The 18,947-nt window shown below is 39.4% G+C and overlaps 1 protein-coding gene across 1 annotated transcript in view; it reads left to right on the plus strand.

The window, feature by feature from the left end:
• Positions 1-18,947, plus strand: part of cdkal1 (CDK5 regulatory subunit associated protein 1-like 1) — a 208,772-nt gene that overhangs the window by 63,318 nt on the left and 126,507 nt on the right. Inside the window, exons 5-7 of the mRNA XM_070912255.1 lie at positions 1,684-1,780; positions 5,644-5,692; positions 11,001-11,121. Coding sequence (XP_070768356.1) covers positions 1,684-1,780; positions 5,644-5,692; positions 11,001-11,121 — 267 coding nt within the window. The remainder of the gene's footprint in view (positions 1-1,683; positions 1,781-5,643; positions 5,693-11,000; positions 11,122-18,947) is intronic.

The following is an 18,947-nucleotide window of genomic DNA, read 5'->3' on the forward strand; positions in this document are numbered from 1 at the left end:
AAACAATGTTATGAATTCCATGTTTCATGTCTTCTATCATGTTTTACTGGTTCATTTATGAGACAATGGCTGTACTGTTTCACCAGCATACTTGTCAGAGTAGTCTGTCACTTTTTCTCTCACTCTCTCTCTCATCCTTCCACATGCACACACAGGCGCATATAATGTATTGTACTATGATTGAACAGGTTGTATTGATTACAGTCCGTACAGTATAGCAGATCTTTTTGCAAAACCCATTTTACTAATTAGACTAAATGTGCGTATCATTTCGTCTGAGTCCAAGAGGATTACACAGCTGGAAGGACATAGTGATGCTGTGCCATGCCATGGGCCATGACCATATAATGGCTGAGATCACCTTGCTATATACTTGCACTGCTATTCTCATGCTCATACACCAACCAGCTCTTTTTCCTGAATTCCAATCTTTTTGCAATCTCTCAGTGGCACAATGGAGAGCCCAAGCTGGCACTTGCTAAACTCCTGGCTAGCTTCTGTGTTTTATTATAGATAAAATATGACACAGTGCTAATACAAAACATAGTTATCATGAAAAAAAAACATTTAAAGGGGCATAGTTGGTCCTCATTAGTATATAAGTTTTTTTTATATGATTTGAGTTGGAATTGCAAAAATGTGACAGACACCTTCCCCACTGGCTTTCATTTTCTCCCACAGCTTGTTAAAGATTACTTCCAGCTTACTATACTATGCCCATTCAAAAACCCATCTGTTAAAGTACCACAATGATTTATGAGATATTGTGATGTGAAAGACAACCATTTATATGAATTAGACATTGGATCAACACACCTGTCATCTCTGTTGTGCACTGTAATAAATATTTTCATTTTCATCTTTTTAGAAGAAAGCCTGCCATACCTCTGTTTTGATATGTTGGACATGATGAAAGTTAGTATTGTGGGAATTACCTTGAGTAAATTCTTCTCCATTCTCTCATGGACATTTCAGGAGAGAATACCTTCCATGCCACCAGGGAAAACAAAAACAGTTCTCCTTGTGGTAGGAAACTTTCATGGACAGATAACATGGCATCCCTTTGTCACACAGACCATTACTGACATAGAAGTATCTGCTACTCAATGTGCAACCAAATGGCCTTGTGAAACTGTGAAGTACACTTCAGATGGATGCTTCTGACTCATTTCCTCAGATAATAGCAAACACAGATAATAGCCAATCCAGTGAGCCTTATATTGCTTCTTGGGTATTTTTATATTTGATACAGAATGCAGACAGGCTCTATCATCGAAGGCCATTTAATTATGTGTGTGTGTGTGTGTGTGTGTGTGAGCATATACTTTTCAGCCCAGTCAAGGCAGTATTTTTTCATTAATGGCTTAGGAAAACAGATTTTACCTGTTTGTGTTTATCTTAGAATACCAAGTTTAATTTTGTAAGCATCTTGCTTTACTGTCATTGGATATTGCAAATGGAATATGTCAGCTTCAGATTTTGTGTAAAGTTTCCATTTTACATGTACAGACATGGTGGCATGGGGAAGTATGTAATGCCAGTTGTGCTTTTGTACCATGATTTGTTTTCAGTTGGTTAATTCAGAAACTTTTGGCTGGAATTGTTTAAACAGTTGGTGCAAAAATGCCATATTGTCTACTAATGTTAATCTCCTCTTCTATCTTTTTCTCTGCATTTGTACAGAAAAGCCCAGGAGCAGGAGAAAAAGGTGGTAGTAGCAGGTTGTGTTCCCCAAGCCCAGCCACGGATGGACTACCTCAAAGGACTCAGCATCATTGGGGTATGTAAATGATAATCTGAGTAATGTAAGGATGTGTTCATACAGCATATTCCGAACGTGTGCGTGTGTCCCTTCATTTGCCTTTATTTGTGTCTAATGGACAACCTTGGAGTAGCACAGACAGACGCATATACACATATAGAGATAGTTTGACCTGTCATTCACTGGCTGCCAACCTGCTGTGTCTGTTCTATTCTGGCCTCCCTGCTGTTTGGTTGATCAATAGACCTCCCCTGGAGCCAAGACCAAGATTACTAAAATGAACATGGTGGGAAGTAGAAAAAGAAGGAAGAATATATGATGGAAGGAGGGAGAAAAGTATGAAAGACAGAGGGAGGGAGGAGGAGAGAGGGAAAGATCCTGATATAGTTGAAAAGGAAGAAAGGACAGAGGTAAGAAAATGAGTAGAAAAACATGACAGTGAAACAAATATGCACGGACACTGGTTTAATACACCCTGTTGATCATCATTCTTAATGATAAATACGAGTTTAGACACCAAAATGAACCTTAGTGCTTCATGTGAACAATGTTTAAAGATAACTGAGAAGACTGAAATTAATTAACTAGAATGTCTTCAATTGGCTTAGTGTCTAAATTCTACACTAAATGATCCCAAAACTCACTCAATTTCACAATTTTCTACATTTCTACAGTACATAGCTGTCTTGTCCTCGACATGTAGAAAATTTCCCACCAGTGTAGAAAGATCAGGTATATTAACCCCTATGCTATGGGAAGGTCTGATGTGTGGAGAAAGACAGAGCTAGGAAGGGACACATGAATGATGTAAAGACCTCATGGCTTTGGGCCCTCACCATAAACTGGCTTTTCTTTTCCCTTTTCCTTGAAGGTTACATTTGACAGTCTAGTTGTTTTGTGGTATTGAGACAGTGAAGTGAGAGAGCAGAGGGTTACAGATAACACAGAGCCAACAACACAAAAGGTGTTGTAGCTAAAAGGGAAAACTTAGTGAACAAATTCATAGGAATATGCAGATATAACAACAGGAGGAAAAAAAACATCCTTTTAAGTAGATTTATTAGGGCCATTTTCCCTGCAGTGTTTATACAGTCTACTGTAACACAAACAAGTGATTTTTTATTTTTTTTGGATTGCAGTCCCTGAGCTATTCCATTTACACTCATAATCAGGCGGTGCAGGTATGAATGACTGTACGTGATATGGAACAATTTCCGCTTCACCTCAGTAATCACAGAAGGAAACTAAAAACATGTGTCAAGGTTATCACTATTTAACAGCTAAATGAGTATTCCTCATTAAATCATTGATGATGTTTTGTAATTAGAGAGTGTGATTTTCTATCTACTGCCACTTTCCAGGAACCTGCAAAATCATATCAAGTCTTAAGTCTAATACTTTTAAACTGAAGGGTCTTGTTAAGGGTGCATGTTAAGTTACTTTTGTATTATTGTGAGGTAATCGTGTAAACACAATTACATCAGCCAGTCCAATATAAATATACAATTTGAAGTTGTTAAAATATTTATTCTAGTTGAGCAATGTGTAATGCAAACATGTCTGTATCACACATAGAGAGACCAAGCTTTGCCTTCTAAATCACCACAGAAAACCTTGATCTTAATTTCACATAATGCTGAATTTATTCGCATTCGTAAAAAACAAACTGCCTCGTTGAAAATAGGGATAAATCAAGCAGTCCAATATCCAACGTTGATAACTGCCACTGTTTTAAAAATAATGGGTGGGGGTGTCTCAAATTGTTATGTTAAATATCCTTTACCATGAATAATGTAATTCCATTTAAGTAAACATGCCACCATGTAACATAATTACATTCAAATCAAGTGGCACGTATGTATAATATAATTACATTCAGATAAACAGGCTTGTATATGTAATAGCCTTCAGGGCGAGGCAGAAACATCTGGGAAGTTTACCACTGTCGGTCCTTTCATTGTCATAAGTAGATTATGCATTCAGACGCATGCATGCAAACACACACAAACACAGACAGAGGTATATGAGTATGCACACACTCCCTTTGTGCATCCTTGGTAGTTACAATCAACCTCACAATGACAGTGACAGTTGGTGGGTTATGCAAATCAGATGCAAATAACCAGTCATGAAATTTGTATATAGTGATTGCACTAACGGCTAGATAAGGGGGGTAGTTAAAAAAAAAGTGCTTCCTGTTGAATTCATTCAGTTTAATCAACCTGTGTGTCAGCTTTTATGTGCCTTTCTGTTGTGTTTTCCTGACTGAAGTTGCTGTGAAATGAATGGGTACACATACAAGGTACACAGACAGTCACGCAGTAGCCTACAGTGTTTTCGCATCTCTGAACTAGACATGTCACATCCTGTACCTGAGACACATCACACACATCCACACACACACAGTTCTGGTTAGGTAATCAGAGGATTACAGTGGGTAAGCAGTGCTGTAAACATGAGAAGCACACACATCAGTCTTCAGTCTTTTCAGCATACAGTATGTATGTATGGCTTGGGTGGGCTTCATTAGTAAATATATTGTGAGCCCAGTTTATGTTGTTTTACTGTTTTAGCCCAACTACTTAATATTATGCACTTCACATTACTGCTTATTGTAAGTGCATAATGTTACACAGATTGACAACTCTTTTAGAAAATAACCTGGAGTGTTTATATATATGCCACTTGTGAATGGCAAGATAAAGATTATTTAAAAGGCAAAAAAATGATTTTTCTTTTTTCTGGAAGCCTAGATCTACTGATGATATGGGTATTTTTTCAACATATATATTTATTCAAACAATTATCCAGGTGTATAAAGCAGGATTTGATAAAAACCAGAACTGAAAAGTGTGATCTGGATTAATCACTAAAATGTAAACAATACCCGACCCTCGCTGTGCATAGGGACACCCTCTGCTGATCTAAATGAACCCAGTTTGCCTGGCCATTACAAGAAAATAGGTTTTTATCTCGCATGCATACAACTGCTGCCTGCAAGGCACAGTGTACATCTCTGTGAGTGCGTGTGAAAGAAGTGAAAGTCTGGGTGATGGTCCTGGAGGCATTAAGAACGGGTGCTAAGGGCTAGAGCATAGACCTCTAAGAATAGAGAAAGTGAGCAAATTAGAGGGTGAAGGGATGCTGTGAGGAGAAATAATGTCAGGAGAAATTATTTTTTCCTTCCCCACTACTTTATCACTCTCTCCATCCCTCTCTGTCTCTTCCTCTCATTCACTCTCCTCCGTTTTCTCTCACGATTATTAGCAGAAGGATGTTAGATTTTTAAATCAGTGCTGTTCTCAATAGAATATTCAGGCTCTTTTAGTATCCAGCTCAACCTCGTAATAGTCTTGCCTATTTTCTCTTCCTGAATTGGTGGTGTTTCAGAGTTCCCCTTGACAGATCCACAGGGTTTTCTCAATAGGATGCAATGAGGAGAATAACTCTCTTGCTTGATCATAAGATGATTCAATGTGCTATTGGTTTATTCTTACCCATATGATCATTTGTCTGCCACCCGCTTTACCTCTTCCCGTTTCTGCCTCTTGGTTCTCTTCCATGAAATCCTACCACCAGACTGTGTCTCTTGTCAATGCATGATATAAGTGGCGTTACAGCCACGTAGACATCTAGTGGCATTTAGGAAATCTATATCACTTAATCCTGGCTGGAGAAAACTTGGTGTGATTGTATCTGTTTGTACTCGTTTGTCTATATGCATATTTTCTTTGTGTATATTTACACGCCTACCTTGTTTAAATGTGGATCAGTGTATGTGTGTGTTTGTGGGTTGTCAATATCAGGCTTTTGTTTGACTGTGTAGACTTGGCTTGTCAGCGTCAATAAACTTTTCCCATGTGTGTCTGTCTGTATTTCAGGTCCAACAGATTGATCGAGTGGTGGAAGTAGTGGACGAGGCTGTTAAAGGTATTTTAACACACACAAAAAGCACCCATTGTATGAGTGAATAAGCAGCATTGCATTGATCAGCAAATGCATGAATGAGAGTCCTTTCGTTGTTGGAATAGGAAATGAATGTATGAATGATTTTCAGTCGTCTGTCCACATTGACAGAACATGGGGACTAAGAATGGCTTGACTGCCAAGAGTAAGAATATTACACTTCCCAGTAGAAGAGCACATAATCAAGTTAAAATGAGTTACTCTGTCTGCTTTCTCACAATTCACATTTTCAAAGATTTGATTCTGAGCAATTATTGTTAATAATAAGGTACCAGCTAGAGTTTTTATTAGAAAAATTCAGTATTATTCAAAATCCTACGGTCTGCATGGCTAGAATTTTGATATTCAAGGGCAGGGTGCCTTAATTTACTGCTTTTTTCATGGTTTAAAGGATGATAATTTCCTGAAACAAAATGCATACAAAACTTATTTTTGACTTCATTGCTCAGTAAGATTAATGGTTTGGATTGACGTTGTGTATTTAAGTCTTTCAGATGTTGCATTTAGATCCTATCTGTCTTGCTGTCTGAGTAGCTAGTTAAGTGGTCTTCTCTGTCTGAGCAGCTCACTGAGAGCGAGACAGACTCACATGGCAGTGATTAGGTCATCCATTTAAACTGTTCGTGAACCACCGCACTTAACTGTTTAATGAAGGTCAGGCAGAGTTTACAGTGTGAGAGTGTCCAGTCAAGCTGTCATACACCCCCAGCTGTTCTCTAATAAAGAGCAGATTGAGTTTACAGTGTGTGTGTGTGTGTGTGTGTGTATGAGTGATTAGTTTACACTGCAGGCCTCACTCTAATGAAGGACAGCTGAACAGAGGCTTAATTTTACAATATGCCATCAACCCTAAACTCTACACACACACACACTCGTATTCACACATGTACACTGTGACTTTTATTCCCCCTTCTTTATGATTTGCTCATTCTTTCCATTTTCTTCCCTTTCCTTCTTCTTCTCGTTCATCAGCATCTTTTGATCTCTTTCCCTCCTTTCTTCCTCCTCCCTCTGCCTTCTCACTGCCCTGTTCCATCCCCTCTGCCCTCCTTCCCTTTCCTTTTTTCTCCCCCCCTTCACCCCCTCCATAGAAACTAATTTCCCCAGTATCATTACAGTTCTTTATGACCTCGTATAAACTGAGAGCTGTTATTTCAGCTCGGAGGCCTGGGCATAAACCTTTAAGCTAGGGGATTTGCCTTTCGTAATGGCTACTAAAATACTTACTTCAATGAACTGCTAATAGACACAGTTCTTTCTCCGCGCCAAAATTGCTTGCATGTCTGTTTTCCACATGACAAGAGTACTGGTATGCTTTTATGAGCTTGGTTCTTGAAGTGTGAGACTATCTAATTCAGTTTGGGTCCTGGCTCAATAAGAACTTTGCAACTGTCACCCTGTAAGGATACTTCACTACTACTGTAAAACCGCTTTTAATCCTAGTGCATCTACCTGACATAAAGCTCAAGTTACAACCTGTTGTAAATGGCAGGGCATTTCTATCCTTTAGTTATATCAGGTTGGATTGCTGAGCATGCACACAGCACTTAACATTTATACAGTCACACACATTACAACTACTGCCCAGTCTTCTGGTGCTTGCCGCTGTGCAGTGTCAGTGATTTGGTAGATAGGGTTGTTACTGTGGTCACAAGCTTATCCAAATCAATTATTGTTGTTTTTAGCTGTGCCAGATGTTGATTTTCTTGCTAACAACAAACGCAGCTTTGGATTTATCTTGTATTCCAAGCCCACTGGCAGATCCATAAAAAATTAATGAATTAATTACACGTTTTTCCAAGGGCATCCAGCCAGGTTTTATGTCTCTTAGTGATGCTCAACAAACAAAAACACAAAAACAATTGGTTGTTTAAAGAGTAAAATACAGAGAATGAATATTTACATTTTTTTCATCAAGAAAAAAATGTACACAGAAGCCCATGTAAAAGCTAGAAAATACGTTTTGTTCATGTTTTCACTCTTAAAGGAACGCACACTTCCACTGAAGTCTGATCTTTACACCATTAATAAATAACTGCTGGACCTCTTTCTTTATAGGGCTGCTTTTGATGTCTTTGTTTCTTTATTGGCCTCTTAATATTTGTCTTCTCTCACTGAGGCGATAGCCTCGGATGATACCATTTCACCTGATATTCTTTCATCTTTTAGAAACAGTTTAGATTTAGTGTGTGTGTGTGTGTGTGTGTGACATAGAAACGGGGGGGCAGGAAAGGTTAGACAGACTAATGTATCTACTTAGCTACAGATCAGATATATGGCATCCATATAACCTCATGATCCTTATTTCACCAGAATAAACAAACTGTTTGCGTGTATCAGTGCTGAAAAAGTAAAGCAGGAGTATGAAGATGTGGCAGACTAGAAAGAAACCGTTACACAGGAGGAAGGACAATGACATACAGGTACAAAGAGACAAGTCAGTGCATTCTCATTTACTTAGTCATCTGAAGGTATTCTGAACAACGTCTTAATGCTCAGTGACCTCCCTTCTGGAAGTGACAAACGCAAGCTCTGTGGAGGAGCTTGTCACTGCCAAGCATCAAAGCCTCATGTATGGCTTTTTAAAGGAAGTGCTCTAATGGAATGTTTGCATTAAGGCATAGCGTAAAAGTAATACATTTGATGTGCATCTTAGATATTTCCCATCAAAACTGAACATTTGGCAAAGAAATAAACTGCTTTTTCAAAGGCAGTCGTACATATCTAATAACCTGCTATATCGAGAGGATAAATGGCAAGCATTACACCCCTCCTGTCCTCCTCATCTGCCACCTTTGTCCCTCCTTTCCAATGTGCCCCATCCCCCGATCCTGCCTGCTGCTTTACAATCAAACCAGGGAGCACAACAAGTCCCACCACTTATGAGACATCAGACACAGGTCAACAGGTCAATCTTTTAGCTCCCTACCTCTCTGATCCAACCATCCATCTGGCTATCCTGTACATCTTTCATCTGTGATGTATTTTTTTTTTCTATCATCACCCAACCATCCATCCATCTACCTTTCCATCCATCTATCCTTGCCCCTTCCCTCCCTCCTTTTCCCTAGCATGTTATAATGGTACGTTATGAGTGGATAGAAGGATTTATGTCGGTTTGTATTTATGAAAGGGAGACCAGAACAAAGGACCGAGAGATTGGAAAAAACACAAGGGGAAAGGAGGAGGGCAGTCAGTAACTGGAAAATGTGGTAGAGGGATGTGTGTGTCTGTGTCTATGTGGGGTAGCCCATCACAGCAGTTGGCCTCTCTAAACTCTGTAATTGAGATGACAAATAGGGCAGCATTCTTCAGTTTTCTTCAGCAACTCAAGTTAGCTATTTTATCTCTTGCTTCGTATTCATGGCCCCCTAGGCCCTGAAATTGAATTTGGCTTTGGGTACACTCCTGGAGTGATTCCATGCTGGTAGTAAGATTATTTCTTGAGTCTTTGGTGGCAGTCACATTGACAGGGGTCCTGTGCAGTTTTAGAGGCAAAGAATATATGGGGAATGACAATTTCCAAGTTTTATAAGAAGGGACAATCACATGATTTGGAAAAACATCTGAAAATCCAGCACCATGCTGGTAATTGCTTTCTCCTGACAAGTCTGTGTATGCAATCAGGTATTGGTAATTTTATTTTCCCACAGCTAAAACCATCAGACACAAATGCATAATGTCAACAATCTGGAGAAAATTGGAATTTCAAAACAGAATTTACCACAGTCCTTCATCAACAGGCCTGAGCGGCACATCTCCTAAATGTGAGTTCCAGAGTCCATTGTTGAACCTCAATATGCAAGCCATTATGGTTAGGCTCTTTCTGTGATAGCCTGTCACTTTGTGCTTTGGGAAAAATAAGTCTATTTTTTTTCCTTTTTATCATCCTATGTGATGGGTGCAGTACTTATTAGATTGTCCTGTGAAATGATTTGGGGTAACTTTAGACCTTGAAGCATTATAATCAAGAAGAAAAAGTACTACTTCATCTAGTGTACATCATTTAGCCATCGTCATTAGTATTCCCTTAACTCTCTTCTCTTTCACATAGTACATTTGCTGAATGAACTTCTGATAAAATGTTTAAAGCAGCAGGTGAGGAGCAGGTGGAACTGTGAAGCTTAGCTGGAAGTATTAATGTATGGATGAATTGATCGATCAGTCAACAGATAGAGCTATGGTTACGGAGGGAAGAATATTAGAGCACGCATGAATTTTAAATACATGTTTGATGACCAAAGACGGACACACAGATAGCTAGCTAGAAGAAAGCATGGCCGAACACGCTCGAAGTCCCAGCTGTTTTCCACGAGGGAAGTTTTCTAATTTCCTTGCTTGTACTGGGATATTACAACCAGTCACGCCTCACTGATTGGCTCTTTGTCCTCCTTTGGGGCAGATTGTCATTTTTATCTACCAATTGATAGCCACACTTCCTGCCCTGAGCCCACCCTCCCAGGAGACCCATGTAAAGCGGATGAAAACAGGAAGACAATTCCATCCCTCAGCGCCTCCATCTCGCTCACCCTCTAGCTGGTAGCCTGTTAGATGTTTGGAGAGAGAGACTTCTGCATCCCATTTCCGCACACCAAAGGCTAGACATGACTTGCTATTAGACACATCTATGGATTTTCATTTGCTTCTGTAACCCAGTGTGATATCTACTGAGTGATACTAGTTTCAGAGTTGTTTCAGTGTGCAGTTGTTAAAGGATCTGAATGAAATTGCCTTCTTTATTTTGAAGATTCCCTTTTTCTTTCTTGTCCTTCATGTTTTCCACCTGTATTAACTATTTGGTAATATCAGTGGAGTTTACTTCAGCAAGAATATTGCTCTACTTCCTTCTCTGTGTATTCATGTTCATCCTTAATTGATTTAAAGTTCACCTGATGCCAGAGGTTGGTCTATTATGCCATTTCCTGCACCGCTAGGCCTGTTAAATTTCTGCCTCCTTTGACCATAACTTTACCACATTGTGTCTGATCTGATATGCTGCTCTGGCTGTTCCTGTGTCCTGCTCACACTGAGAGATGTTTAATGAAGGCTTTTGTTTGGCTATCTAGAGGTGGATGTTCCACAATTAAAAGCTAGCTTTCTTGAATTGAACTTGAATGTACAAATTTTTAACATGGAAATGCCTACATCTTCGCACCCATAGGTCTGCATGTTAGTGTGTCATATGTGCAACAAGTAACAACAGGGAGACACTGACAGCTAATGTTTCAGTTTGTAAAGGAATGTGTAGTGAAGTTTTCTTTGTTGTTTTCAGGCCACTCGGTTCGTCTGTTGGGTCAGAAGAAGGATGGAGGCCGGAGGCTCGGAGGAGCTAGACTGGACCTGCCCAAGATCAGGAAGAACCCTCTCATTGAAATCATCTCCATTAACACTGGGTAGGACACAGACACAGAGAACATGACTCAATAAATATTCAGCTTTAACTGTGAATTCAATTTCACTGCTTCCCTTCCATTCTGGTTTATGGTGTATGTGTGCCTGTGCCTGTGCTCTCCCTCTCTTTGCACAGCCATTTAAACAGAGCTCCCCTGCGCTTCTAATTGTATCAATTTCAAATGGTTTGCTTGGGATGTGTGTGTAGTAGGGTGCTTGTATGTGCGTGTGCATATAGTTCTATTTATTCTTCAAATGTAAATGTAATAGAAACCCAACAGGTGTCTAGCTTTTTGTCTCTTCCATTTGACTTCTATCATAAAAGCAGGGAAGAAAAAAGACACACTTGCATAGATAAACCGCCTCCCTTTATCACCCTTTTCATCACCATAGCTGTGATGTTATGTATCACCTGGTTACAGTTATTTTGCCTGTTATGTCACTGGCAGTGAGTTTGTATAAGAACACTTCTGTTCTGTGTGGTTTGGTTATATTTTACCAAAAACAGTAATACCAGTAAAGGAGATTTCATAGTGTAGATAGATAAATATATGTACATATTGTAGATAAATGTTATGGGTGGGTGGGTGGATGGATGGATGGATGGGTAAATAGACTTGACCACTTTCATGTGTGTAGAGGCACAAGCACAGACACTGCACCCACATTTTTATGGGCTAATTTCATGTTGTTTACAGATCTGTGTGTCTCTACTAACCCATGTGCTGTATTCTCAGTGGGCTAGTTAAAAATGGTTACGACAGACTAATTCCACTGTGCTCGGCCTCCACTGATGATAATCCATCAATCATCCTCCTGCACGTCCTCAATGCCTATACACTAATGGCTTGACTCACAAAGCGATGAAGTAAATAACTTGTAGACACACCACTAGTGTTCTATGAGACTAGAGCTTTCTTGGTCTAAATAAATACAGTAAATAACATTATTTTCGCATTCGTTTTTTTAACTAGCTGTCAAGAAAACTAGCTTAAGCTGTTGCTTATCACCATCTCATAGTTTGAACCTTTTGTGTGCACATTTGTTACTATCAGTGTCCTTGAACCTTCTTGGATAATTACAGCCACATTCTTGTCCTTATAACGTGGTGACCCACCAACTAGAAAGCTGTGACCTGTTGTCAAGTCCTGACCTATTAGTTGTTACCGTTTTATTACCAGAGTAGGCATTTTTATGACTATTTTGGGTGTGATAGGGAAGCTGTGGATACATTGTGAGGTTCTGTGGTTCCATTTACATATTTGTTCTGTTATAGGGGGGCTTGTCTGCAAAAACATAGATCGCAAACCATGGTGGAAGTCTATCATGAGCTAAAATGTAGCTCCCACGTTTATATTTTTGTCTACCTTACATGTTTAACAACATTGTGTCATGATTGTTTTCTAAACTCATGATACCTTAATTATTTCATTCATTCAAAGAAGCATCAATTCAAAAAATCCATCTTTCCTAAAGAGTTGATTTTGTCTTAGGTGTTTGTAGTCTGCAGAGGTCAATGGTCTTTATTCCTGACTGAAGCTTCTTAGACTACACCTCATTTAAAATGACTGTAAAACTGTAAATCCAACTGGTTCAGCCATAGATTTTTAAATACACTGGCACTTTCGGTCAGCACCACTTTTGGCATGTTTAAAAGGCAAAATGGTTTGTGACCAAAGGAAAATGCCACCGTGTACCCCGGTCGTCCAGCCAATTTATTTGAAAGTCTCATTCACTGCTCCCCTGAAACCATTGCCTAAAATTGGCCACCAGTGTCATATGATCGGCTTATTCCTGGCTTCTTTGTTAGGAATAGCTCCAACACATGCAAACGCACAGCCTTGGTCCTTTCACAGCCTCTGTTTGTCCTTTTTCATAATTGTTGATAAATTGATCTCAATCTCTCTTGGTCACTATCAAATCACAACTACAGTGTGAATATCTGTATTTCTTGCCTCATGTGTCTGTGATTATGTGGGCCTTTCAGCATTGATGTGTGCATTTTTGCATGTCTCCCATTTTGTGAGTTTATGTGTGTTGTGGTATGTGTGCGCAGATGTCAGTCCCTTGCCAGCCTCCCTCCAGCAGGGGGTCTGTATCTGATCCAGATGAACTGTTGTTTTTCAAAAGGGTCAGGCTGGCTACAAATAAATCCCCTTGTTTTTACTCTTTTAACTGGAACTCTTTAGGAGGCTGTGGGATTACATGAATATGTTGACTGGGTGAATCGGTTGTTGACAAATCTCTCCCAAATAACACTGGTGTTACTGAAAATCCAAGCTTAATGTGTGCTTTTGTACGAGTTGGTCACTCATTGGTGGCACTAATTTGACATGGTTCTCCTAGTGTGTGTGTGTGTGTGTGTGGGGGGGTGTTCTTTTATGTTCTGTTTTTAGACGATCTGTTTTAAATATTTTTTTGAGTTAGTAGTGACATCATTGGTGACATATGTCAGCTGATGAAACAGAGAGATCTTTGTCTGACACACGGACACACATGTGCACACCATCCGTTGCAATTGTTCTCCGCACTTACTCTGCGTCAGAAAAGAATATTTGAGACTACTAATTTGTAGTGTGTGGCAATAAACATTAAAGGCCACCCTTTCAATGTCTCGAGTTTGTGTGTAACATGTGGGATGCATTAATTTCATCTCTCTCTCTCTCTCTCTCTCTCTCTCTCTCTCTCTCTCTCTCTCTCTCTCTCATTCACTTGTGCCAAGTTGATGTCATGCTGCAGGGTGGAGTGCTCCACAGGTTATCTGCATGTCCTTGAAAAGTCTCGACTCTCAAATAGTTTTATTATATTATAAGATATTAACATATGTTAAATGTAGTAGATACTTGGTTTTTCTTTCTATATAATGAGAGAACATGTTAAACACATTCTCTCTCTATATATATTATATTATATTCCTATATTTTAACTTTTCATGGCCAATGACGGCTTCACTATAATTGCTGACAATAAAGAATTTGAACTACAACAGAAATCTTTTTCACAGGTTGTGTATGTACATATTGAGTGCTCAGTGAGAGCGGTGAAGCAGTGGAGGGACTAGTAGTTTATGAATGAGAAGAATAAAAGATGGTTATACACGCACTGTTTTTCAACGTGGGATTGAATCAGAAGTGGTTCCTTTGAACTCCACCCTACTTGTGCTTCTCGTGTTAACTCCAGCAGCTGATGTTCTTGTGCTCTTTAATTGGCTCACGTTCCAGTCACCAGCATTTAGTTTAGGATTGTTTCTTATGTTATTTCTTCCATAGCTTCTTTATGCAAACAGATAAGCCTTAGGGCAGAGTTCATTTTTCATACCGCCTCAGACTGGAAAAAGACTTCACTATGTCTTTCTAATGCTCTGTTTTGTGTCCCATTTTTAACACACTTGATACTATTAGGGAAGCTGGTGCGTGTATGCGTGTGTTTTGCCCTGGGCTACACTAATGGTCCTTTCATGCTCTTTGTATATCTATATGTGTGTGTGTGTGTGTGTGTTGTCAGCGACAGTGAAAGCCCTTTTGTGAACAAGTTGAATCGTGATGCCCCACCGTCATAAACAAGGAATTTACAACCACTCAGTCAGAATGGGTCATTAAACTTGTGTATGTATTTGTTGCTGTGTCTGTTTATGTGAACCATTGCCACTATACTCCAGGCATTTAAAAAAAAAACTTTGTTCCACAGTTATAGCTCATTTCATTTCATTATCTGTCTTTTCCCTGTTCTCTATTTAGTCACATTTTTGGCAGTCATAATCTCTGTCGTTGCAATGTGCTAAAAGTCAGGTGTTAATGGTCCTCTGCTCTAACCCCAAACCAATAATCATCTTCATCTGATGCTCCAGGCAGGCAGGCAGGCAGGCAGGCAGACGGGATGACACAGAGGGAATAGGTAGTGGAAGTAGGCTTCTTGTGGTTTGAGAGCTCTCTCAGACACAAGTGATTGCTGCCTTGATGTTTGATTGCTGTGCTGCCAGCTCATACTCCCCAATAAATAGTTAAAAGTTGAATTAATGCTGATATGGTGGCCTGTTAAAAACCTGTCTAAATATTACCCCATAACTAAAGTTATGTTTAGCATCTGTATATAGATAAAGTATAAAGTATTTCAGATTCTGATTCTGTAGCCATGTGTAGTGCAAATATATGTGATTTATTACCCCCAAACAGATTTGTATGCCATTAAAATATGATATTTTTCTTAGTCATTATATGATACTGTGAAAATACTGTGCTTCTTTTGGGTTAATGTTTTCCGCAGCCACCTCCTGCACATCACTGTCCTTCAAATGCTTGCAGGTTTAAGCTTAAGGCAGGTCGACAAATAGAGATGCTGACATTTCTTGAGTAGAAACAAACATTGAAGGATTTAACACAAACATTTTCAACAGTCCTGGTTTTTGTTACAGGAGAGTGGAAATTTCTTACTCTCTGAGTCACTGGCCTCACCTATCCAGGGAGCATAAAAGATAACCTTGGAGCCCATACAGTATTTTATCTTCTTTCCTTTGTTCAGCTCCCTCTATTCATTTATCCCGTTTTTCACCCTCTGACACTAATAGTAACATATTTATCTGCTTAAATGAAAGCTAATTTAATCTGGCCGTTAAGCCACGTTGACATTACATGATGCCATTGTTGGGGGTTTTGAAAAGATATTTAATACCTTTTGAACAGCAATGTTTTGGACGCTTTACTCAAGCTACATAGTATTAATCTTGAATCATTTTTCCCCTGTTTTCTATTCATGTCTGTGGTTGGCTACAATCAAAGGATTTGAACAAGCTAGTGGCTCATTTCTCACAGACTTGTATCCCTGCTAAATCCTTGATTTCTACAATCACTAATAATCACTGTAGCAAAATACACTCACATACGTTAACAAAGCCAACGGAGACAGAGTGAAAAGTGTCTTTGTGCTTGTGTGTTAGCGGACATTGTGAATATGTTTGTGTTAGCTGACGGGCCCCCAATGTGTTAGCTCCTTGTTTCCTGTGATTTGCGTCTGGCTGCCACAACTTCTCCATCCACTCTCCACGCTGACACAGTGGAATAATAGGCCTTATCTCTGCTGACCTTTACATAGATTTGTGTTAACCATTGTGACCAAGGTGTAACGTTCAGGGCTTTAGCCAGCTGAGAGTAGTAAATTTGGGGTCACAGATGTCGAGATGGAGAGGAAAAACAAGCGTCAGAACAGGCAGGGCCAAGGTTAGGATGTGGCTGTGAAGCCACAAACACAGCAGCAACGTCCTGCATCTCAGAGGTAGACTTTACCTTTAAAGAAGATGTTGAAACAATAATATTTCTTCACTTCTTTTTCTGACCTGGTATGTCCGTAAAGCTGCTTTTCCACCAAATGCTTTAGATATAGTATCCTTGAAAGCCGTACCTACATGGACCTCAACCCTAGATCTGTTTTGTGTTTACACCGCAGACAGTACTTTTAAATGTAGGCAGGGTTGTTACCAGATTGTAATAGCCATGTCAACCACGTAAGTAGTGTGACATCATATCTAACGTGACACAGGAAACAAAAGGAACACAATGACACAATGGAGGACAAGGAACAGAGCTGCGCGCCGTCATTTTTCAGAATTAAATAAAAAGAGGGTTAGTCTTCGCAATTGATGGGATATTGATAAGGATGCACAAACCGCATCCTTTGCGCAAGAAGTGATGATTCTGTTGACCAATTAACAGACTGCAGTGTTTCTAGCTGAGCGCAGGGCCAGAATGAATGCCCACAGTGTTAAGGACAGAAATTTGGTGTTTAATAGACTTTAGTTCAAATTGCCATAGAAAATGAAGGCATATGAAGGAATAATGAGCTGCTTTTTGTCTTAGCAATAATGCTTCCCCGTCACCTAGGGTAATAGGAGAGGAGTTGAGGACACAGTTTTAGCAAAGCTGTGTGTTTTTACCATGTTTTTCCACTTTTGTGTTTGAATCAGTGTGTGAGAGGGTTCAGAGTGACAGCACAGCTTTTATACATAATGGTCAAATTCTTTGTTTCTTTTTTCCATCTGCGCTCTTTTATACTCTTTGTTTATCCTACTCTCCCATATTAAGCTGTACTTGAACAATGCTCCAAAATAAGGTGATTTTAAGCTCACTTCTCCTATGAGGTTACCAAAAAAAAGGTCAGATGTGTTGTTCTAACCGAGAGTTGAGGGGGACTGATCTACATTTGTAAACATACAAATGACCAATTGATTGTGTTTGTTCTGTGTTAATATGTGGTTGTATGTGCTTGCACGGCATTTCACGGTATCTGGGGGATATTAAAAAGTTTAATACTCCTAAAAGCTCCTAAACAGTCCTTTTAAAATATTACACTAATTAGTGTAGAACAGGTTAAGTACAATATCTAAAACATGTTTTCTGTAGTGCATCTGCTCCTCTAAACACACTTGGGCTTCATTAGCATCAACAAAACTTCCTGTTTGTGGCTATGGTTGATCAGATTTGTTTTAATAATTTGGATTTTAAATTGTTATTAAATCCAATTCCAGGTAACTTGAGTTAAACTTGCTAAATTGAGTGCATGTATCCTATATGTATGTGTTTACTGCTGGATAGTAGAACATAGTACAGCAGAAATGGTCTAGCTGATGTGTGTATTATGTGTGTCATTGAGGTCAAGGTCTGGCTGTCGCAGCTGATCACACACCAATAACTGCAGTACAATTTTGTTTTTTTCCTGAAATCACTTCAATCATCATAAACGTGATGAAAGTACAGTATAATGCAAAATAATCATGATTTTTTTATTTTGTTTTTTCAGCCCAAATGTATTGTAACAAAAGTATTAAGTTACCAGACACTTCCATACAACTAGCTAGCAGCGACATGATCTTTGCCTGTGAGCCATTCTTGGACATGGCAGCCGGGTGCTTGTTCTTAATGTGGTACAGCATAGTGCTAGTGCTACTACTAACTGAAGGGTAGCATCACACAATTTAGCGCTATTAATTTGTTATTTCAGACTGCTAACTAGTGAAGCCGTTAGTGGAGTGTGTATGCAAATTTACCTATAGACCGACATGCATAACTGGTCAAAAATATTGGCGGTGGTTAACCAATGACATCCCTAGTTGCATCAACACATGGGACTGTCACATCCAGTTAACAAACAGTTTATGAACATTTTTCGATAGTCTTTTTTTTTTCTTATATTGACTATTATCATACCAGCACTGTGTCCTCAGCACCTGATAGTCGTGCTCTACTTTCTCTGTCCCAATCAGCACGCCTCTGAGTTTCCACTGCTGCTGGATTCTTTTCTTAGCCCTCTTTGCAACACTTTCTGTTTGGAGATCAGTCGAAGTCAGCACATTGTGTTTTTGATGCCAGAGGCCTTGACGTGGTGGGGTAAAAAAGACACAGCACAGCTCATTGGCGACACACTTTATGATAAAGACTATCACTAAAGAATAGTAGAGTCACTATAAGAATAGAGGAGCCGTTTTTGCAGATAAAAGTCTCTGCTTGAAAGAGGAAGGGGAGTGCGGCACAGAGAGAGACGGGGAGAAACGGGGGGAGATGGGAAGTTATTAGCAGAGTTAAAAGCAAATTGAATCAGGCCTATGTGCTCTTTTGTAATTTGAATTTCTCTGGCAATTACAGTGTGGAAGTGAATAAGGCCTTTTTGCATTGAGATGCCACAGAGACACACAAGGAGTCTCTCTTTTTTCCTCTTTCTCCTACACACACACACTTTCCCTAACAATCGAAGCAGCTATGTCTGTTGCAGCTTGAGACTCCCATTCAGACTATAATATCGCCACCACTGGGGTTCATGCGATATTCACTGCAGATAATTT

This window comes from Enoplosus armatus, chromosome 9 (genome assembly GCF_043641665.1).
Source record: "Enoplosus armatus isolate fEnoArm2 chromosome 9, fEnoArm2.hap1, whole genome shotgun sequence".
NCBI lineage: Eukaryota > Metazoa > Chordata > Actinopteri > Centrarchiformes > Enoplosidae > Enoplosus > Enoplosus armatus.